This window comes from Nerophis ophidion, linkage group LG27 (genome assembly GCF_033978795.1).
Source record: "Nerophis ophidion isolate RoL-2023_Sa linkage group LG27, RoL_Noph_v1.0, whole genome shotgun sequence".
In the NCBI taxonomy this organism is placed as follows: domain Eukaryota; kingdom Metazoa; phylum Chordata; class Actinopteri; order Syngnathiformes; family Syngnathidae; genus Nerophis; species Nerophis ophidion.
Window position 1 is genome coordinate 36,877,076 of NC_084637.1, and position 25,206 is coordinate 36,902,281.

General features: G+C 39.1%; 1 protein-coding gene across 2 annotated transcripts in view; it reads left to right on the forward strand.

The window, feature by feature from the left end:
• LOC133544545 (xin actin-binding repeat-containing protein 2-like) overlaps positions 1-25,206 on the forward strand; it is a 201,368-nt gene that overhangs the window by 133,062 nt on the left and 43,100 nt on the right. For both annotated transcript variants that reach the window (XM_061890003.1, XM_061890004.1), the window contains 2 exons: positions 4,523-4,674; positions 16,933-17,070. In XM_061890003.1, coding sequence (XP_061745987.1) covers positions 4,523-4,674; positions 16,933-17,070 — 290 coding nt within the window. The remainder of the gene's footprint in view (positions 1-4,522; positions 4,675-16,932; positions 17,071-25,206) is intronic.

A 25,206-nucleotide genomic window follows, 5' to 3' on the forward strand; every position in this document is an offset into this window, starting at 1 on the left:
CCACCCACACTGGTTTGAATGTAACTTAGATATTGGGTTTCACTGTGTAAAGCGCTTTGAGTCACTAGAGAAAAAGCGCTATATAAATATAATTCACTTCACTACATAGCCACACTGGTTTGAATGTAACTTAGATATTGGGTTTCACTGTGTAAAGCGCTTTGAGTCACTAGAGAAAAAGTGCTATATAAATATAATTCACTTCACTACATAGGAGTGTTACATCCTAAAAGGTCCGTCGTGCACTCCCGCGTCATGTCCGTCACTCATTGTCACTTCTTCTGCAGCTGAGTAGTCGCCAAGAAGGATCACTAGCGCCCTCTACCACCAGGAGGCGGGAGTCATTTAATGACTCATATTTGACACACGCAGCTACGGTATTGTGACGGTCTCAAGCCGTCGTCTTGCGGGTTCTCAGGACCACCAAGGAAGGACAATGATTGAGCAGTTTGACTTTGTTTATTTTTCAATAAGACCTCAGTCCAGGTCACTCTTCCGCTCCTCCTCTCCATCTTGGGCCGGGCTCCAGCGTGCCCTGCCTGCCTGTCTGTCGGACCCTCGGCTCTACCTCTCCACATCTATATTAATAAAACATAGCTGCTTACTGTTCTTTTTAGCATACTGGTATTCAATAGCTCAGACCTTAAATCCTGCGGAATAGCTCTTAATCTTCTTCCCTTTATGCGATTTAAAATTACCGGTATTGAAATCAGCCCCCTCCATTTTGAAAATGATGACAGGGGAAGTGTCACTTGTGACGTCACGAGTTTGACCCGGCGGTAATACTAAGCATGCGCTAATTATTTGGGGAAGCGAGTTTGACCCGGCAATAATTCAAGGCAGGCGCATACTATATGCCCTTCGGCAATTAAAGGAAATACGGGATTTATATAGCGCTTTTCTCTAGTGACTCAAAGCATTTTTACATAGTGAAACCCAATATCTGAGTTACATTTAAATCACTGTGGCTGGGCACTGGGAGCAGGTGGGTAAAGTGTCTTGCCCAAGGACACAACGGCAGTGTCTAGGATGGCGGAAGCGGGAATCGAACCGGGAACCCTCGAGTTGCTGGCAAGGCCGCTCTACCAACCCATGTGATGCTAACTGTTAGCATACTAACATGCTAACGTCAACAAATTTAATGGTTAAATCTCAGTTTGCAGGCATACACTTTAGAGTCACATAGCTTGGTACATGACACACGCTAACTGTTAGCATCCTAGCATGTGAACATGCTAATTTTTAGAGCTCATTTTGCAGGCATACACTTGAGAGTCACATAACCTGGCACTTGACATATGCTAACTGTTAGCATACTAGCGTGCTAACGTTAACATGGTAATTTTTAGAGCTCATTTTGCAGGCATACACTTTTGAGTCACATAACCTGGTTCATGACACATGCTAACGTCAACATGCTAATTTTTAAAGATTATTTTGCAGGTATACACTTTAGAGTCACATAACTTGGCACATGACACATGCTAACTGATAGCATGCTAACGTCAACATGCTAATTTGTCAAGATCATTTTGCAGGCATACACTTTAGAGTCACGTAACCTGGCACTTGACATATGCTAACTGTTAGCATACTAGCGTGCTAACGTTAACATGGTTATTTTTAGAGCTCATTTTGCAGGCATACACTTTAGAGTCACGTAACCTGGCACTTGACATATGCTAACTGTTAGCATACTAGCATGCTAACGTTAACATGGTCATTTTTAGAGCTAATTTTGCAGGCATACGCTTTATAGTCACATAACTTGGTTCATGACACATGTTAACGTCAACATGCTAAATTTTAGAGCTTATTTTGCAGGTATACACTTTAGACTCACATGCTAACTGTTAGCACACTAACTGTGAACGACTCTCCCTGTCGTGCGGGTTCCATGGTCCACCAAGGAAGGACATGGCTTTAAGCAGTTTTGACTTTCTTTATTTTCCAATAAGAAAAATATTTTTCGGGTTGCTTTTCAGTCGCCGGTGTTGTCTGCCCCTCGCTCTCGCTCTCTTCCGGTTTGCATGCCCTTCGTCTCTTTCTGTCGTTCTCTCCCCGACGCTCACAGCTGCCGCCCTTTCAAACAGTGCGAGAGGATTCATTATTCGTATACAGGTGCGCGATCCACGCACCTGATCTCGATTGTGGCGTCGCTCCCGGCACGCCCCGCCTCGCCATTCTCTCGTCAATCCCCGCCTCCTCGCCGCCGTCTTGGGCCGGTCTCCGGCGTGCCCTGCCTCTCTGTCCGACTGTCGGCTCCGCCTCTCCACACCAACGTTAACATGTTAATGGTTCAAGCTCTGTTTGCAGGCATACACTTTAGAGTCACATAGCTTGGTACTTGCTAACTGTTAGCACACTAAGATTAACATGCTAATTTGTAGAGCTCATTTTGCAGGCATACACTGTAGCTAGTCTCCCGTCTGAGAGAGTTTCAATTCCCGCCTCCGGAAGAACTTTGGACATGTCACGAGGGAGGCGCTGGACATTGAGTCCGAGTGGTACCTCTATTGTCGAGGCGGCCGATTGGAGCTGTGGCAGCAAGGTAGTTGGTGTGTGTTGCGGTGTGCGGCTCCACCGGTCGCGGAGGCAAAAACTCGGACATGGGAGGAATTTGGGGAAGCCATGTAAAACGACTTCCGGACGGCTTCGATTCTGGACCACCATCCGCCGCCTCAGGAAGGGGAAGCAGTGCACTGTCAACACCGTGTATGGTGCGGATAGTGTTCTGCTGACCTCAACTGCGGATGTTGTGGATCGGTGGAGAGAATACTTGGAAGACCTCCTCAATCCTACCAACACGTCTTCCAATGAGGAAGCAGTGCCTGGGGAATCTGTGGTGGACTCTCCTATTTCTGGGGTTGAGGTCGCTGAGGTAGTTAAAAAGCTCCTCGGTGGCAAGGCCCCGGGGGTAGATGAGATCCGCCCAAAGTTCCTTAAGGCTCTGGATGCTGTTGGGCTGTCTTGATTGACAAGACTCTACAACGTCGCGTGGACATCGGGGGCGGTACCTCTGGATTGGCAGACCGGGGTGGTGGTCCCTTTCTTTAAGAAGGGGGACCGGAGGGTGTGTTCCTACTATTGTGGGATCACACTCCTCAGCCTTCCCGGTAAGGTTTATTCAGGTGTACTGGAGAGGAGGCTACGCCGGATAGTTGAATCTTGGATTCAGGAGGAACAGTGTGGTTTTCGTCCTGGTCGTGGAACTGTGGACCAGCTCTATACTCTCGGCAGGGTCCTTGAGGGTGTATGGGAGTTTGCCCAACCAGTCTACATGTGCTTTGCGGACTTGGGAAAGGCATTGGACCGTGCACCCTGGGAAGTCCTGTGGGGAGTGCTCAGAGAATATGGGGTATCGGACTGTCTGATTGTGGCGATCCGCTCCCTGTATGATCAGTGTCAGAGCTTGGTCCGCATTGCCGGCAGTAAGTCAGACACGTTTCCAGTGAGGGTTGGACCCCGCCAAGGCTGTCCTTTGTCACCGATTCTGTTCATAACTTTTATGGACAGAATTTCTAGGCGCAGTCAGGTCGTTGAGAGGATCAGGTTTGGTGGCTGCAGGATTAGGTCTCTGCTTTTTTGCAGATGCTGTAGGGAGTGTGATGCTTTATGTGATTATGTGGCCAGGATCTTCAGCTCTCACTGGATCGGTTCTTAGCCAAGTGTGAAGCGACTGGGATGAGAATCAGCCTCTCCATGTCCGAGTCCATGGTTCTCTCCCTGGAAAGGGTGGAGTGCCATCTCCAAGTTGGGGAGGAGATCTTTCCCCAAGTGGAGGAGTTCAACTACCTAGGAGTCTTGTTCACAAGTAATGGAAGATTGAATCGTGAGGTTGACAGGCGCGGCGTCTTCAGTAATGCGGACGCTGTATCGATCCGTTGTGGTGAAGAAGGAGATGAGCCGGAAGGCAAAGCTCCCGATTTACCGGTCGATCTACGTTCCCATCCTCACCTATGGTCACGAACTTTGAGTTTTGACCGAAAGGACAAGATCACGGGTACAAGCGGCCGAAATGAATTTTCCTCCGCCGGGGGGCTCTGAGAAGCTCTGCCATCCGAGGGGAGCTCAAAGTAAAACCGCTGCTCCTCCACATCGAGAGGAGCCAGATGGGGTGGTTCTGGCATCTGGTCAGGATGCCACCTGAACGCCTGGGGCACATCCGACTGGTAGGAGGCCATGAGGAAGACCCAGGACACGTTGGGAGGACCATGTCTCCCGGCTGGCCTGGGAACGCCTCGGGATCCCCCGGGAGGAGCTGGATGGGGAGAGTGAAGTCTGGGCTTCCCTGCTTAGGCTGCTGCCCGCGCGACCCGACCTCGGATAAGCGGAAGTAAATGGATGGATGGATTTTGCAGGCATACACTGAAGAGTCATATAACTTGTCACATGACTCATGCTAAAGTTAACATGCTATTGTTTAGACTCATTTTGCAGGCATCACAAGCACATTCCAGGCGGGGATGGCACTTTTTTCCCGCATTTCTGAGAATGTTTGTCTTGTCATGCATGTTCGCAGCTGTAGGCGGAGAAGAAGACCTCCTCCAGGAGAGCCGGGCCCCCGACGCCGACGACCGTGAGGCCAGCGAGTCCGTGTCTCTGAAAGAGCGGCTGGCCATGTATCAGGCCGCGGTGTCCCACAAAGAAAGCGGCAGTTCGTCCTCCGCAGCGGTAAGGAAATAGTTAGCAGACACCCGAAGAGAAAGCGATGAAACATTCAACACCTCTTGTATTATTGAAGGCCGTTGTTGGCAAACACAGCATGGAGCAGATTTTTTTCCTGAATTTAGTAGTGCTCCTCATGTTCTTTATCCAAGTGCTTGCATTCAAAACTTTTTTTTTTTTTGGCCCGATGGAGGATTATTTTGTCAAAAAAAAAAGCACAGAGACACGTAGCATTCCTTGTTTGGGCACTTCAGTAGGTAAGGTTGTATTTTTGGCCTCATTCCTGTGAGAATCCTGCGTGCAACTGAAGGCAAAGAGGAACCTAGACCCGCTGTACTTTGTTCACTGCAATATTTGGCCGTACATTCCCAGCATGCATATAGTTACATCACCTATTTTTGGCTTTTGCATCCGAAAAAAGGAGTAGGAAGAAGTAAAGATTAATTGATTTTAACCTTTTAATAGCGTTTTCTGACACCCCTTTTTGGGGGTCACTTCCTGTGCTCAATCTACAGCATCAATTAATAAATGAATACTGTTAATGAAACTGTCATCAATAAATAGAAATGCTTTTTAGGTAACTTCCTGTCTTTAGTCTGTAACACAAATCAATCAATCAATGACTGAATCAATTAATAAATAAATTAATAAACAAAAAAGATTGTCACCAATAAATAGTATTGCTTTCAGGTAACTTCCTATGTTCAGTCTGTAACACAAATGAATGAATGAATGAATGAATAAAAAAATAAAGTTGTCATAAAAAAAATAGTATTGCTTTTGGGTAACTTCCTGTCTTCAGTATAGAACATAAATCAATCAATTAATGAATGACTGAATGACTGAATGAATTAATAAAAAAGATTGTCATACATCAATAGTATTGCTTTTTGCGTAAGTTCCTGTGTTCCCTCTGTAACACAAATGAATGAATGAATAAAAAAATAAAGTTGTCATGAATAACTAGTATTGCTTTTTGGGTAACTTCCTGTCTTCAGTCTGGAACATAAATCAATCAATTAATGAATGACTGAATGAATGAATTAATTAATAAAAAAGTTTGTCATACATCAATAGTATTGCTTTTTGCGTAAGTTCCTGTGTTCCCTCTGTAACACAAATGAATGAATGAATAAAAAAATAAAGTTGTCATGAATAACTAGTATTGCTCTTTGGGTAAATTCCTGTCTTCAGTCTGGAACATAAATCAATCAATTAATGAATGACTGAATGAATGAATTAATTAATTAATAAAAAAGATTGTCATACATCAATAGTATTGCTTTTTGCGTAAGTTCCTGTGTTCCCTCTGTAACAATAATGAATGAATGAATAAAAAAATAAAGTTGTCATGAATAACTAGTATTGCTTTTTGGGTAACTTCCTGTCTTCGGTCTTGAACATAAATCAATCAATTAATGAATGACTGAATGAATGAATGAATGAATGAATGAATGAATGAATTAGTAAAAAAGATTGTCATACATCAATAGTATTGCTTTTTGCGTAAGTTCCTGTGTTCCCTCTGTAACACAAATGAATGAATGAATAAAAAAATAAAGTTGTCATGAATAACTAGTATTGCTTTTTGGGTAACTTCCTGTCTTCAGTCTGGAACATAAATCAATCAATTAATGAATGACTGAATGAATGAATGAATTAATTAATAAAAAAGATTGTCATACATCAATAGTATTGCTTTTTGCGTAAGTTCCTGTGTTCCCTCTGTAACACAAATGAATGAATGAATAAAAAAATAAAGTTGTCATGAATAACTAGTATTGCTCTTTGGGTAACTTCCTGTCTTCAGTCTTGAACATAAATCAATCAATTAATGAATGACTGAATGAATGAATGAATGAATGAATTAGTAAAAAAGATTGTCATACATCAATAGTATTGCTTTTTGCGTAAGTTCCTGTGTTCCCTCTGTAACACAAATGAATGAATGAATAAAAAAATAAAGTTGTCATGAATAACTAGTATTGCTTTTTGGGTAACTTCCTGTCTTCAGTCTGGAACATAAATCAATCAATTAATGAATGACTGAATGAATGAATGAATTAATTAATAAAAAAGATTGTCATACATCAATAGTATTGCTTTTTGCGTAAGTTCCTGTGTTCCCTCTGTAACACAAATGAATGAATGAATAAAAAAATAAAGTTGTCATGAATAACTAGTATTGCTTTTTGGGTAACTTCATGTCTTCGGTCTTGAACATAAATCAATCAATTAATGAATGACCGAATGAATGAATGAATTAGTAAAAAAGATTGTCATACATCAATAGTATTGCTTTTTGCGTAAGTTCCTATATTCCCTCTGTAACACAAATGAATGAATGAATAAAAAAATAAAGTTGTCATAAAAAAATAGTATTGCTTTTGGGTAACTTCCTGTCTTCAGTATAGAACATAAATCAATCAATTAATGAATGACTGAATGAATGAATTAATTAATAAAAAAGATTGTCATACATCAATAGTATTGCTTTTCGCGTAATTTCCTGTGTTCCCTCTGTAACACAAATGAATGAATGAATAAAAAAATAAAGTTGTCATGAATAACTAGTATTGCTTTTTGGGTAATTTCCTGTCTTCAGTCTGGAACATAAATCAATCAATTAATGAATGACTGAATGAATGAATTAATTAATAAAAAAGTTTGTCATACATCAATAGTATTGCTTTTTGCGTAATTTCCCGTGTTCCCTCTGTAACACAAATGAATGAATGAATAAAAAAATAAAGTTGTCATGAATAAATAGTATTGCTTTTTTGGTTACTTCCTGTCTTCAGTCTGGAACATAAATCAATAAATTAAGGAATGAATGAATGAATGAATGAATAAATAAAAAAGATTGTTGTACATAAATAGTATAGCTTTTAGATAATTTCCTGTGTTCAAACTGTAAAACAAATGAATGAATGAATAAAGTTGTCATAAGTTAATAGTATCGCTTTTTGGGTAATTTCTTGTCTTCAGTCAGTAACACAAATTTATGAATGAATGATTGGATTAATAAATGAAGTTGTCATTAATAAATAGTATTTCATTTTGGGTAACTTCCTGTCTTCAGTCCGGAACATAAATCAATCAATTAATGAATGACTGAATGAATGAAAGAATGAATAAATAAAAAAAAGATTGTCGTACATAAATAATATTGCTTTTAGGTTACTTCCTGTGTTCAATCTGTAACACAAATGAATGAATGAATGAATAAATAAAGTTGTCATAAGTTAATAGTATCGCTTTTTGGGTAATTTCCTGTCTTCAGTCTGTAACACAAATGAATGAATGAATGAATGATTGGATAAATAAATGAAGTTGTCATTAATAAATAGTATTTCATTTTGGGTAACTTCCTGTCTTCAGTCTGGAACATAAATCAATCAATTAATGAATGACTGAATGAATGAAAGAATGAATAAATAAAAAAAAGATTGTCGTACATAAATAGTATTGCTTTTAGGTTACTTCCTGTGTTCAATCTGTAACACAAATGAATAAATGAATGAATAAATAAAGTTGTCATAAGTTAATAGTATCGCTTTTTGGGTAATTTCCTGTCTTCAGTCTGTAACACAAATGAATGAATGAATGAATGATTGGATAAATAAATGAAGTTGTCATTAATAAATAGTATTTCATTTTGGGTAACTTCCTGTCTTCAGTCTGGAACATAAAATCAATCAATTAATGAATGACTGAGTGAATGAATGAATAAATAAAAAAAAGATTGTCATTCATAAATAGTATTGTTTTTGGGTAACTTCCTGTCTTCAGTCTGGAACATAAATAAATCAATTAATGAATGACTGAATGAATGAGTGAATGAATTAATAAATTAAAAAAAGATTGTCGTACATAAATAGTATTGCTTTTAAGTTACTTCCTGTGTTCGATCTGTAACACAAATGAATAAATGAATGAATAAAGTTGTCACAAGTAAATAGTATTGCTTTTTGGGTAATTCCCTGTGTTCTATCTGTAACACAAATGAATGAATGAATAAATAAATAAAGTTGTCATGAATAAATAGTATTGCTTTTGGGGTAACTTCTTGTCTTCAGTCTGGAACATAAAATCAATCAATTAATGAATGACTGAATGAATGAATGAATAATTAAAAAAATATTGTCATACATAAATAGTATTGTTTTTAGGTAACTTCCTGTGTTCAATCTGTAAAACAAATGAATGAATGAATAAATAAAGTTGTCATAAGTAAATAGTATTGCTTTTTGGGTAATTCCCTGTGTTCCGTCTGTAACACAAATGAATGAATGAATGAATAAATAAATAAATAAAGTTGACATGAATAAATACCATTGCTTTTTGGTAACTTCCTGTCTTTAGTCTGGAACACAAATCAATCAATTAAGGAATAACTGAATGACTGAATGAATGAATTAATGAATATATAAAGAAAGATTGTCGTATGTAAATAGTATTGCTTTTAGGTTACTTCCTGTGTTCAATCTGTAACACAAATGAATGAATGAATGAATAAAGTTGTCATAGGTAAATAATATTGCTTTTTGACAATCATTGGTCATTAACTGTAACTTTTGACTACTCTGGATCAGGTGTGAAGGTAGGAATGTATTTAATTATCTGACTCAAAGGTGAAAACAAAAAGGGCGCACAAGGCAAAGGCAAAACTAAACGCGGGATACAAAAACTATACAGAAACTATGGACATGAAACAAAAAACTCGCTAACTGTGGCATGAAACGAGCATGAAAGAATCAACACAGAGCATGAATCTATGGCATGAAGGAGCACCATGAACTGTGGTATCGCATGACAACAAGCAATGACGCCAGGCCGACTGACTGGCAAAGGCAGGCTTTAATAAGGGTCTTGGTTATGTGAAAATCATAAGTCGGCATGGTAACCAAACAAAACAAAGGAACGCAAACATGAACTGAAATAGTCCAAAAAGTAACAAAAAATAACAAAAATAATTAGTCCAAAAAGTAACAAAAAAATAACAAAAACATAATCTAGACCACAGATCATGACACCGGGCTGATGAGTTTAGGTTGTCCTGAAGAATTTGGAGGCAATCCTCCTTTTTCATTGTCCCATTTACTTTCTGTAAAGCACCAGTTCCATTGGCAGCAAAACAGGCCCAGAGCATAATACTACCACCACCATACTTGACGGTAAGCATGGTGTTCCTGGGATTAAAGGGCTCACCTTTTCTTTTCCAAACATATTGCTGCGTATTGTGGCCAAAAACCTCAATTTTAGTTTCATCTGACATCACATGGACTAAAATAAGACCTTCTGGAGGAATGTTCTGTGGCCATTCCAACATCAGAACATTCCACTCATCCTGGACATTCAAACTAACCCTTTCCCAAGCTCCAAACCAAATTCCAGTTTTCCTGGAAAGTCTAACTCTTCAACATTCAAACCATTCGAACATTCTAACTATTCTTACATTTATACTACATTCTGTCAGCATTTCAGTTCAACTTCAGCATTGGAGCATTCTCACGCAATTCCTTCAGGAATTGTCTCATCTAGTTTTATATAATGTACATATTATTAAATATGTTGTATTTTTGTATTTTCTATAAAGTAGTTATTTATTTTATTTTATTCTATTTATAGTTACTTGGTCCTGTGAGCTGGGGCCTATCCCGGTACTGCCAACACTGCTTACCCGTCAAACACAGGACACACATAGAAACAGTTCACACACACACACACACACACACACACACACACACACACACACACACACACACACACACACACACACACACGTCTTCTTTACTTTGTGTGGACCCACGTTTGGTCAGTAAGTTGTGAGGGCCCCCCTTTCCACTACAGCTAGAATGATGAAAAAAAAAATATCTAGCACTAGATGGGGGTAGAGAGTTGCAACCTCACTTCAGAATGTAAAACACACAAAATAAAGATGTTACTTCTGTAGTTGTGAGGACCCACCGCTGTTGCTAACACACACACACACACACACACACACACACACACACACACACACACACACACACACACACACACAAACACGTCTTCTTTACTTTGTGTGGACCCACGTTTGGTCAGTAAGTTGTTGTGAGGGCCCCCCTTTCCACTACAGCTAGAATGATGAAAAAAATATATCTAGCACTAGATGGGAGTAGAGAGTTGCAACCTCACTTCAGAATGTAAAACACACAAAGTAAAACAAAGATGTTACTTTTGTAGTTGAGGACCCACCGCTGTTGCTAACACACAGACACACACACACACACACATACACACACACACACACACACACGTCTTGTTGACTTTGTGGGATCGACATTTGGTCAGTAGGTTGTGAGGGCCCCCCTTTCCACTATAGCTAGAATGATGAAAAATATATATATCGAGCACTAGATGGGAGTAGAGAGTTGCAACCTCACTTCAGAATGCATAACACACAAAGTAAAACAAATATGTTACTTCTGTAGTTGTGAGGACACACACACACACACACACACACACACACACACACACACACACACACACATAAAGGCCTGGAATATCTTCTTCCCATATTACAAGTTGATTGCATTGAAGTCATTGAGAAATCCCAAAAGGATATAATGATACACCACACAATAAAGTCTTCTTCTCACCTTTTCTTCTTCTTTGCATATGAAAAATATATATTTTTTGTACCATAACACACCCTTCTGAGGCCTCATGCAAAAGCGTTGACACGTTTTTTTTTTTTTTTTCTTGATGTTGACAAACGTGTAACATCGTACCTTACCCTTGTGGGATTTACACGTTTACATTTGTTGGAACTAGAGGTATCCCGATTCAATGTTGGTTTCGAATGTTGGTCCAATGTCGAGGATCGGAAAATATCAGCTTGACTGTAGAATCAGCACACAATTTCTTCTATTTTAGTCGAGTTATTTACAAAAGGTAAACATGCTCGGTCAGGGGTGTCAAAACTTTGTAACTGGGGGGCCGCATTGGGCTAACAAAATTTGGCGGGGGGGCGAAAGTTGTCTAAATGCAAAATAACTAATATATATATATATATATATATATATATATATATATATATATATATATATATATATATATATATATATATATATATATATATATGTAGGTGTGGGAAAAAATCACAAGACTACTTCATCTCTACAGATCTGTTTCATGAGGGGTTCCCTCAATCATCAGGAGATTTTAATGGAAGCATTCACATACAATGGTTTACCGTGCGCTCTACCACGGTATCGAGCACTATTCTCTGGATAATCCAATCAAGACATATATATATATATACATATATATATATATATATATATATATGTATATATGCGGCCCCCGGGTCAAAAAGTTTGTGGACCCATGGTATACGCCCGCGCGGAGAAGAGAGGTAGCAGCATCGGTAATGCTTGCTGCGGTGCGAGTGGTAATACGAGAGAAAGAAGGTTTAAAGGAATATTTAATTCCCAAGAAAAACAGCAGGGGGTCCATCGTCTGGCGGTGGTTTGGCTTCAAGTGGGAATATGTCGAACAGACAACTGTAATATGTCAAGCGTGGGGCAAAAGCGTTGCTACAATAAGTGATATTACAGCTAATATGTAGCATCATTTGAAAAGTCACCTGCTAGAGAATGAAGAGTGTTTACTCCGCATGTCAACATCTCCATTTGGTGCCACACCAACAAAATGCCGAGGCAACCATTTCCAGATCAACAACATATGAAAAAACATAAGGAGATGACGTCCGCAGTAACCTAGCATATAGCGATTTGATTTCCTATTATGCAGCTCATTTTTATTTGACAATTATTGAAATATCTTGTGTGACATCATGCACAAAAGTGCACTTTATTTGCGTTAAACTATTGTAGTGTCGTTCTCTACAAAAAGTGCACTTTAATTTAGTGTTGTTTTGATATGTCATCTTAGTGACATCATGCACAAAAGTGCACTCGGAGCTTGTTTTAAAATGTTTCTGACAATATTGCACTTTCTGTTTGGAAATGACATGAATGAATTGGAGCCACTATGGATTGAACTTTCACAGTATCATGTTAGACCCGCTCGACATCCATTGCTTTCGGTCCCCTAGAGGGGGGGGGTTGCCCACATCTGAGGTCCTCTCCAAGGTTTCTCATAGTCAGCATTGTCACTGGCGTCCCACTGAATGTGAATTCTCCCTGCCCACTGGGTGTGAGTTTTCCTTGCCCTTTTGTGGGTTCTTCCGAGGATGTTGTAGTCGTAATGATTTGTGCAGTCCTTTGAGACATTTGTGATTTGGGGCTATATAAATAAACATTGATTGATTGATTGAATGTTTGTGCCACTGCTTAATAACTGTTTAATAAATACAGTTTTGGTAAATTGACTTAGTTGTGATTTCCCTCTCTGCATGAAATTTTAAAATGATATATTAATGCAGTATGAAGAAGAATGTTTTAATGTAGACACATAGAATCATCACACTGCTGTGATTATATGTGTCAAGTGTTCATTCAAGGCTAAGGGAAAATATGAAGATATATATCGTGTATCGTGACGTAGCCTGAAAATATTGAGATATTTTAAAAAAGCCATATAGCCCAGTCCTACAACAGCAGCACATAAGGCCTCTTTAAGGAGTCATGTGCCCGCTCTCGATGTTTAAAAGAACATCAACGCGTGCAGAGCAATTTGCAGAGAGTTATTGTGCTCGCCTGTGAAAAATACAGCTGAGACAATATTTCTTGCATAAAATATGCGGCCTTGCACAACTTTTATTATCGTATCCTACAACAGAAACATAAATAAAGTTGCTAACTAAAGCTTTTCCACTGATTCATGAACAAAAAAAACAAATTACCCGGCCGTGTTTGGAATGGAGGAATAAACACTTTCCTACTTAATCAATGCCACCCAGAAGTTGTGAAATACGGGGCTGTGTTTCTTTGTATGCACTACTATTATGTGTAATATTAACTATCTAAAGGCCTGAATGCTGATAGTATCATTTGATTACTGCAGTTGCACACTGACAAGAAATGACTATGTATCCGCTTCTACTTCTCTCCTTTTTAAGTGTCAAAGGGGAACATTATCACAATTTCAAAAGGGTTAAAAGCAATAAAAATCAGTTCCCAATGGCTTGTTGTAGTTTTGGAAGTTTTTTTCAAAATTTTACCGGTCCCGGAATATCCCTAAAAAAAAGCTTCAAAGGGCTTGATTTTCGCTATTTGCGATGCGACTATCCGTTTCCCTGTGACGTCATACAGTGCTGCCAATGTAAACAAACAATGGCGAATAGCACAGCAAGATATAGCGACATTAGCTCAGATTCACACTCGGATTTCAGCGACTTAAGCGATTCAACAGATTACGCATGTATTGAAACGGATGGTTGGAGTATGAAAGTATTGAAGAAGAAACTGAAGCTATTGAGCGAATAGCTATTGATGCTATTCGTAGCCATAGCATGGCCGAATAGCTGCGTTAGCATCGCCAGTAAAATGTGCGGACCAAACGATCAGGACTTTCGCATTTTGTGATAATGGAGCAACTTAAATCCGTCGATTGGTACGTGTTTTTTTCGCATTAAATGTGGGTGGAAGGAAACGTAATATAGTTGCAAATGCATCTGCAGGTTATCCATACATCTCTGTGCCATGTCAGCTTCAGCACCGCCGGTAAATAGCATGTTAGCATCGATTAGCTGGCAGTCAACATCAACAAAACTCACCTTTGTGATTTCGTTGACTTTATTGTTGCAAATGCATCTGCAGGTTATCCATACATCTCTGTGCCATGTCTGCTTTAGCACCGCCCGTAAATAGCATGTTAGCATTGATTGGCGTAGCATGTTAGCATCGATTAGCTGGCAGTCATGCCGCAACCAAATATGTCTGATTAGCACATAAGTCAACATCAACAAAACTCACCTTTGTGATTTCGTTGACTTTACCGTTGCAAATGCATCTGCAGGTTATCCATACATCTCTGTGCCATGTCTGTCATCGCCGGTAAAATGTGGAGACACTTTTGTACATTCAATGGGCGTCTGGCGGCAGATTTCTTGCCACTTTCGCATTTTCGGGCCAGTGGTGCAACTTGAATCCCTCCCTGTTAGTGTTGTTACACCCTCCGACGACACACCGACGAGGCATGATGTCTCCAAGGTTCCAAAAAATTGTCAAAAAAACGGAAAATAACCAAATGTGTTGAAAATGAAAATGGCGGCTGTATTACCTTGAAGACGTCATGTTCTGACGTCATCACCACATGAGCGATAAACACCCATTTAGAGTTCGGAAATCGGTAAAAAAAATATGGTCTTTTTTATGCACCATCAAGGTATTTATTGACGCTTACATAGGTCTGGTGATAATGTTCCCCTTTAACTGCCACAACTATCTTTCCCTTCGGCTACATTCGGTCCCGGTCAAAAGTTTACATACACTTGTAAAGAACATCATGTCATGGCTGTCTTGAGTTTCCAACCACTTGTTGGTCACACAAAATATTCATCGAGTTTTATGAATTTATTATGGGTCTACTGAAAACCTGAGTAAATCCAAAGAATACATACACACTGCAAAAACTGAAGTCTCAGTAAGAGTGAATATCTCAAATTAGGGTGATATTTGCTTTTATTTTGTCTGATAAGATAATTCTTCTCACTAAGCAGATTTGATGTTAGAGTGTGTGAACGACTCCAGCCGTCACCGTGTGGGTTGCATGGACCATTTAGGAAGGACATTGCGTGGAGCATCTTTGACTCTTTTATTTTTTCAAATAACTCGTTTGCGTCGATCGGGTCGCTTTTCAGCGCCTCCTCCTCCGCTGCTCGTCTCGGCCGGCTTTTCAGCTGCCGGTGACGTCGTCTTCCTCTGGGGCTCATTCTCTGATCGCTTGTGTTCTGGTTGCTTCTGCCGTGCTGCACTCCTGCGGACACTCCAACTCTCTTATTCGCTCCTTCCTCCTTCTCCCCTCTTAAACGCTGCGAGGAGATAGGCAGATTGAGAACCGGTGTGTGTGTCACGCACCTGATCTTGATTGTGGTGGCGGCGCTGCAGGCACACACCGCTTCTTTGTTCCGCTGCATACTCCGCTTCAGAGTGTTTTACTTGTTTTAAGTCTTTTGGTCTTAAATGATATCAATAAGATACTACAGCTTGTTGCTGAGATTTTATGACCTACATTGAGTAAAACATGCTCGATACTAGAATATCAAATGTTGCAAAGCTGTGTCTGTCATGTCTTTTTGATCATGTCTTGTTTGGATGTGTTCTGTTGACCTTTGGTCTCTTTGAGCTCCTGTTTTTTTTCACACCCTTGTTTTGTCGCCATGGTTAATCATCGTGTTCACCTGTCTCTGATTAGTGCTCGCCCGCTCACCTGCTTCCCGAGCACTCATCAGAGGCAGTATTTACATATATATATATGTATATATGTATATATATATTTACAGCTCCGCCCCCGGCCAAATTTTTTTAAATTGTAATTTTAAAGAATTTATCTGAATGTGCATGAACTATTTCTGTTCAAAATAGTTTAAAATGTCACGTTAGATGTTTGAATATTAACTGTCCGTTTGCTGCACTACTATATGAGTACGTATTTTCTATTGTTTCATTGAAAATAAAACAGCAAAGTCCATTTGGCTGTCATCAGTTTTTAATTTTGAGACACAATTGTGTCAAAGTCATGATTTTTTTTTTCTATTGATTTCATGCTTGAATTGAGACATTTTTACATTGAAAAAAGTAGTTTCATACTCGTGAGTGTTGACGACACAGCTTTGCAACAGTTGATATTCTAGTTTCAAGCATGTTTTTACTCAATATAGATCTTCAAATCTCAGCAACATGCTCTAATATCTTACTGAGATCATTTAGGACCGAAACACTTAAAACAAGTAAAACACTCTCACATAAAATTTGCTTAGAGAGAATAATCATTTTATCAGACAGAAAATAAGCAAATATCACCCTTATACTTAGATTTATTTCAGTTTTTGCAGTGTGCAACAATGGTATCCAAATATGGTACGGTTTGATTTTAAGTCAATCGGTACTCAGTAGTACCAACGGAATTTGATCAATACTTTGTAAAAGTATAAAATTCAGATTAATTTACCCACTTTTATTAAGATATCTATCTGCAGGATGATTGAGGATGTCTGTTGGCATCTTTTGGAGCTGATGTAGGAGTTGGGGTTGCTAGAAAACTTCACGCTATTTCAAAATTAATGGTCTTGGTTAATGTTTCGTCTGATAGGTGATGGACGAGTCTGAGGCCTGCTCACTTCCCGGCGGTCTGGCCAGTGTGAAGAAACAGTTCGAGAACCAGGGGTTTGCCTCCTCGTCCTCCCAGTCCAGCAGCACCCAGTTCCATATTCAGCAGAGATCTGTGCAGGTGGGAACTGAATCAGGTTTTTTTGGTCATTTATATTTCATAAACTTTGTGCAAGGTAAGTTCAGACTCGGGGTAAACAAGGTTTATTCAGTAAGTTACCATACAATCAATTATTTTCATCAAGCTTTTTTTACACCAAAAGTTCAGGAACTTTCCAAGAACCTTATGTTCCCGGAACCTTCTGAACTTTTTGACAAAAAAAAATCTGTCCGGAAGCTTGCATGTAAAGCAACCATATACAATCGTGGACAATCGTCCTGAGTTTCCAATTATTCCTACAACTCATATTTTTTTTGTGATAGAGTGATTGGAGCACATACTTGTTGGTCACAAACAAACGTTCATGAAGTTTGGTTATTTTATGAATTTATTATGGGTCAACTGAAAATGTGACCAAATCTGCTGGGTCAAAAGTATACATACAGCAATGTTTGTTGTGTCTTGACTAAGGGGAGGTGACGGCAAACAGACACCAGAGGATTTTCAAAACCTTATTAGATATATAGTAAATATATATAATAAGAATAATAAACAATACTAACTAATAAACTAAGGAAATGAAGTGTGACAAAAATCCAACAGTGTGTATGGTGTAACACTAGTGAAGTGAAGTGAATTATATTTATATAGCGCTTTTTCTCTAGTGACTCAAAGCGCCTTACATAGTGAAACCCAATATCTAAGTTACATTTTAAACCAGTGTGGGTGGCACTGGGAGCAGTTGGGTAAAGTGCCACAACGGCAGTGACTAAGATGGTGGAAGCGGGGATCGAACCTGCAACACTCAAGTTGCTGGCACGGCCGCTCTACCAACCGAGCTATACCGCCCACTATGTGTAGAATTTAAATGAAGTGTGTGTTACCAAAGTGTTGAACTAGATACGAGGAAGTCCAGGGGGCAGGCAGGTGATCAGGGGCGAGAGAGAGGTGTCAGAGTCCAGGGGCGAGCGAGGAGTCGAGGAATGAGGGTGGCAGTCGAGATTCAGGGCAACGGAAGGAAAACACTGCTTAAAAACAAGGGGGGAATACAAGGGACAAATCAAACAATGGAGAGGAAACAAGGATAGAGAAAACAACTTCGCTTATGTTCTCGTGCCGATCCTTGGGTCCACTGGTCCTTTATTCAGCTCGCCCTCATCAGTCACAGGAGTCCAGATTGCCTGATCATCTGCCGGCTTGTAGCTGCGTGGGCGTGCTGCTCCCAGCGCGAGCAGGGGCATGTCCGAACGCGCTGTCAGCGGATCCTCCGAGTGCTCCCGCAGAGGAGGGAGTTGCAGACTGCACGTGCGCCGTAACAATGTTAATATTTGTTGGTTTTCTGACATGGACTTGTTTCTTCAGCATTGTCCACACGTTTAAGTCAGGACTTTGGGAAGGCCATTCTTAAATCTTAATTCTAGCCTGATTCGGCCATTCCTTTACCACTTTTGACGTGTGTTTGGGGTCCTTGTCCTGTTGGAACACCCAACTGCGCCCAAGACCCAACTACCTGGTGTCAAGACGGTGGGGTCGCAGCTTGCTTTGATTGATTGATTGATTGATTGAAACTTTTATTAGTAGATTGCACAGTACAGTACATATTCCGTACAATTGACCACTAAATGGTAACACCCGAATACGTTTTTAAACTTGTTTAAGTCGTGGTGCGGGGTTTGTTCTCCCGGGATGAAAACAGACTACTCTGGACCAGGCGTGAAGGTAGGAGCATATTTAATTATCCGAAACAAAAAGGGCGTACAAGGCGAAGGCAAAACTTAACGCGGGATACAAAAACTATACAGAAACTATGGACATGAAACAAAAAACTTTCTAACAGTGGCATGAAACGAGCATGAAAGAATCAACACAGAGCATGAATCTATGGCTTGAAGGAGCAACATGAACTGTGGTATCCCGTGACAAAAAGCAATGACGCCAGGCCGACTGACTGGCAAAGGCAGGCTTAAATAAGGGTCTTGATTATGTGAAAATCATAAGTCGCATGGTAACCAAACAAAACAAGGGGGCGCCAACATGAACTAAAAGAGTCCAAAGAGTAACAAAAACATAATCCAGACCACAGATCATGACACCGGGCTGATGAATTTTGGTTGTCCTGAAGAATTTGGAGGCATTCCTCCTTTTTATCGTCCCATTTACTCCCTGTAAAGCACCAGTTCTATTGGCAGCAAAACAGGCCCGGATCATAATATTACCACCACCATGCTTGACGGTAAGCATGGTGTTCCTGGGATTAAAGGCCTCACCTCTTCTCCTCCAAACATATTAATATGATGGATATATAATTAATATAATTGGAAATTAAGAGTTTGTAAAAATTGGACTCTTACTTTGTTTACTTATGTGACGACCGTCTTAAAGTTTTGTAATCAATCTTAAATATCAAGCAGCTAAAATGTGCCAAACATGGATAAATGTGGAGAGAGTGTTTTACAGTTTTCCCATCATGCACTCTAATGGATTTAAATGGCTGTAATTTAGATTTGTATTCATACAATGTTCAGTGAGCAGGTTGTGTTATGTGTGACCAAGTCTGTTGGCCTTTGTTAGTTGCATTTTTTCCTTTTTTTGCACCATGACTAGGGAATGTTGTTTGGATTGTGTCATATATGTTAATGATGTGCTATTGTTTCAAAAGGTCATTGATCTGATTTACTCACATTGTCCACAAGATGGCAGCAAATAGCTTGCATTTGGAGATCGCCTGGTATTTAAGGTTAATTTGAAAACGCGCTGCAATGCTTTGTTGAACTCGGAGCGGTATGGCTAATGTTGATAGAGTGGTCGTGAGGGTTCCAGGTTCGATCCCCGCTTCTGCCATCCTAGTCACCGCCGTTGTGTCCTTGGGCAAGACACTTTACCCACCTGCTCACAGTTCCACCTGCACTGGTTTAAAAATGTTACTTAGATATTGGGTTTCACTATGTAAAGCGCTTTAAGTCACTAGAGAAAAGCGCTATATAAATATAATTCACTTCACTTAAACTCATGACGACTCGGGGGTCAAATTGTTTTGTTCCATGATGACCTTATTAAAGTTTTGCAACCAGTCATAAATATCAAGCAGCTAAGATGTGCCAAACATGGATAAGAGTTTTACATTTTTCATGGGTGTGATTTTGATATTTCTTATGGTGTTTGGAAACGTTTCATAGTATCCACAATGTTCAGTGAGCAGGTTGTGTTATGTGTGTTAACATATGTGTTCGTTGCATTTTTAAATTTTTTTTGCAGCATGACTAGGGAAGGTTGTGTCATATAAGTCAATGCTGTGCTATTGTGTCAAAGTACTTTTAAGGGTCATTTATCTGATTTACTCACATGGCCACAGGATGGCAGCAAATATGCAGCATTCAGGGACGGCCGGGTATTTAAGATTAACTGGGTTTAAATGTAACTTAGATATTGGGTTTCACAATGTAAAGCGCTTTGAGTCACTTATAGAAAGCGCTATATAAATATAATTCACTTCACTTCACAATTTGAAAGCGCGGTGCACTGCATTGTTGAACTTATGACGACTCGGGGGGTGAAATTGAAGAGGTCGACAAGCCGAATTTGGGACACTCCTGCTTTAGTTCCTCGAATTAAAGGTTCAAATTATATTATTTTGATGGATATATGTTTATTTTAATGGATATATAATTTATATAATTGGATATTTAGTGTGAGTGGAATCTTACCTTGTTTACTTCCGGGACGACTTTCTTAAAGTTTTGTAATCAATCAAAAATATCAAGCTGCTAAAATGCGGCGAACATGGATAAGTGTGGAGAGAGTGTTTTTACAATTTTCCCATCATGCACTCTAATATATTTAAATGGGTGTAATTTTGATATTTCTTATGGTGTTTGGACATTTTTTATAATGTCCACAATGTTCAGTAAGCAGGTTGTGTTACGTGTGACCATGTGTGTCGACATATATGTTAGTTGCATTTTTTTTTGTGCACCATGACTAGGGAAGGTTGTTTGGATTGTGTGATAACTAAATGCTATGCTAAATTCTTTAAGAGGGTCATTGATCGGATTTACTCCTATTGTCCACAAGATGGCAGCAAATATGTAGCAATCAGAGACCGCCTTGTATTTAGGATTAATTTCTACAGCGCGGTGCAATGTTTTGTTGAACTTGTGACGACTCAGGGGTCAAATTAAAGAGGCTGAAACTTGCTTTAATTCCACGAATGAAAGATTCGATCAAACAGCAGCTGGGTAAAAAGTCCAATACATACAGTGTTAACACTTTTTAGGGCACAACACAACACACCATAAACTGACACCTGACGTTTTTGGACATGCAACTGTACTTAAAACGTGGGACTGTACCTTAGAGCGTAAGGTGAAACTGTAACTGAGTGTGCAGCCCAATACGTCTCTCCTCATGAGTAAAATTCAACTCTGTCTCTGCTTGATTCCATCTTCTTGTCTTGTGTGATAGATTGTTCGGTGTTTGAACCTTGACAGTATTTGTTGTGAATTCATCCACTGTGTTGGTTTTGTTCTTGGAACAAGAAACATATAATTTTGTATTGAATTTAAAAATATATATATATAATGTCCAAGTTTAAGGAAACGGCAGGCTGTTTTCTTCTAATGGATTTATTAAAATCTTTGCAAGCTGGGTAACGTTTTGCTGTGGTCTGGAACAACATGGCACACAAACAACTATCAGAAATGCAGCCAATATTACATACAGATATTGTGTCATGAGGCATGCAAATTGGCCCTGTGATGAGGTGGCGACTTGTCCAGGGTGTACCATGCCTTCCGCCCGAATGCAGCTGATATAGGCTCCAGCACCCTCCGTGACCCCGAAGGGAATAAGCGGTAGTAAATGGATGGAATATTTTCAATAAAGAAGGGCATTGATGAATTCGCATTTGAAACTGGTGGGGTTCGGTTCGGAACCTCCAACGAGGTTAAGAACCACTGACCTACAGTGTTAACACTTTTTAGGGCGCAACAAAACCCACCATAAACTGACACCTAATGTTTTTGGATGTGCAACTGTACTTAAAACGTGGGACTGTACCTTAGAGCGTAGGGTGAAACTGTAACTGAGTGTGCAGCCCATTACGTCTCTCCTTATGAGTAAAATTCAACTCTGTCTCTGCTTGTACTTACAACTTCATGTCATACTTGGAAATGAGACTCAGAAATGTGTAACAAAACAAGATGAAACAACTGGACAGCAGTTATCATAATCAGCTCATTTTTAAATGAGATTTTAGTATAAAAATAAAATAATGTTCACACCCACAATAATACAATACCAGTATCAATTCCCAGATACCGGGTGTTGGTACTGTATCGGTTCAAACAACCAACTCAGTTCTTGCCTATAAAGCGTACTCAAATGTCTTCATGTTTTTTAAATGATTAAATGCTTCTGGATGCGAGCCCGCCGCGGTTTGTTTTCTACGTTATTGCCGGAGCGAAAGTGAAACCAGCGCCGTGACGTGACAGTGAAAAGGGTCCCCCCCCTACCCCCAGGCGGGGCACGGCGTGACCTCTGCTGTCCCGATCGCTCCTCATCAGCTGGGTTTCGTCACTGAATTGAGAAGATGCCAGAATGCGTTACTTCAGTCACATTTTTCAACCGATTCAAACCATTCCATTTTCAACATATTCCACCATACAGGAAATTTAAACCTCCCTTTTTTGAAGTTCAAAAAAACTCCAGGATTTTCCACGATTCCAGGTTTTCCAAAGCCCTATTTCCACTCATTTTCTGGCTACTCTTCCTCCCACATTTTTCAACCCATTTCAACCGTTCCACTGTCAAAATTTCCTCTTAATTAGGACGATTTTCCATAAATTCCAGGAATTCCGTAAAAAACTTTTCTCAATTCAACAAGTTACGTCTTCAACATTTCTCGACCCATTTGAAACATTTCAACACCAACTATTTCAAATCATTCAGACTATTCAAGTTCACCGTTCCACCATCAAAACCTTCCTCTTAAATAGGACAAAAATCACAGTTGGTTTTTTTTTAACTGGAAAAATTCCCGGTTTTCCAGATATTCCAGGAATTCTGTAATACCATTTCTCAATTCAACATGTTAGTTTTTTAACATTTCTTGAACTGATTTCAAACATCTCAACACCAACTATTTCAAATCATTCAGACCATTGAAGTTTTTTTTTACCATTTTCTAAAAAATTCCCACTTTTCCCGAAATTCCCAAATTTTTCTGAAATGGGACATTTTTCAAACTTCCACAATTTCCTCATTTTTCAACAATTCAAACCATTCCACCTTCAACACATTGAACTCACCCTGGATATTAAAACTACTATTTTTCCATATTCAACAAATTTCCAGGAATTCCCTTTTTTGGTCATCCTATTTCTGCCCTTAAAGTCAACTACTCCTTTAACATTTTTCAACCCATTTCAACCGTGCCACCATCAAAACATTCCTCTTATATAAGACAAAAACAAATTTGTTTGTTTTTAACTAGAAAATTCCCGGTTTTCCCGACATTCCAGGAATTCTGTAGTACCATTTCTCAATTCAACATGTTACTTTGAACTCAGCCTGGACATTAAAACTACTATTTTTCCACATTCAACAAATTTCCAGGAATTCCCCCTTTTTGGTACCCTATTTCCGCCCTTAAGTCCGACTACTACTTTCACATTTTTCAACCAATTTCAACCGTTCCACTGTCAATACACTCATATTAAGAATAAAAACCAAGTTGGTTAAGGAACTAGAAAAATTACCAATTTTCCCGAAATTCCATGAATTTCTCAACTAAAAACTGTTACTAATTCAACATTTCTTCCCCGATTTAAACAATTCCAACACCAAACAATTCAACTCATTCAGGAAATTCATTCTCCTAATCATTTTTTAAAAAAAAACCCTTTTCCCAAAATCCCCAAATTTCCAGAAAGTTCCCATTGAAATGATTGAGACATTTTTCCAAGTTGCACAATTACCAAATTTGTTAACCAATTTAAACCATTCCAACATTAACACATTCCTTTTATTGCACACATTCAAATGACTGTTTTTCTACATTCAGCAAATTTCCAGGAATTCCCGTTTTTTGGTAACCTATTTCCGCCCTTAAGTTTGACTACTCCTTTCACATTTTTCAACCCATTTCAACCGTTACACCATCAAAACGTTCCTCTTAATTAAGACAAAAACAAATTTGTGTTTTTTTTTAACTAGAAAATTCCCAGTTTTCCTGACATTCCAGGAATTCCGTAATACAATTTTTTCAATTCAACATATTATTTCTTCAACATTTCTCAACCGATTTGAATCATTTAAACACCAACTATTTCAAATCATTCAGACAATTGAAGCTGTTTACCATTTTCAAAAAAAATTCCCACTTTTTCTGAAATTCCTAATTTTTTCTGAAATGGGACATTTTTCCAACGTCCTTAATTACCACATTTTTCAGCCGATTCAAACCATTCCACCTTCAACACGGTCAACTCATCCTGGACATTAAAACTACTATTTTTCCACATTCAACCAAATTTCCAGGAATTTTTTGGAAACTCATTTCCGCCCTTAAGTTCGACTACTACTTCAGACTACTTTCTTACCATTTTTTAAAAAAATTACAGCTTTTCCCGAAATTCTAAAATTTTTCTGAAATGGGACATTTTTCAAACTTCCACAATTACCACATTTTTCAACAATTCAAACCATTCCACCTTCAACACATTGAACTCACCCTGGACATTAAAACTACTATTTTTCCACATTCAACAAATTTCCAGGAATTCCCTTTTTTGGGTATCCTATCCCCGCCCTTAAAGTCAACTACTCCTTTAACATTTTTCAACAATTCAAACCATTCCACCATCAAAACGTTCCTCTTAATTAGGACAAAAAACACAGTTGTTTTTTTTAACTAGAAAAATTCCCGTTTTTCCCGACATTCCAGGAATTCTGTAATACATTTCTCAATTCAACATGTTACTTCTTCAACATTTCTCAACCGATTTGAAACATTTCAACACCAACTATTTCAAATCATTCAGGCCATTGAAGTTTTTTACCATTTTCTAAAAAATTCCCACTTTTCCTGAAATTCCTATTTTTTTCTGAAATGGGACATTTTTCCAACGTCTTTAATTACCACATTTTTCAGCCGATTCA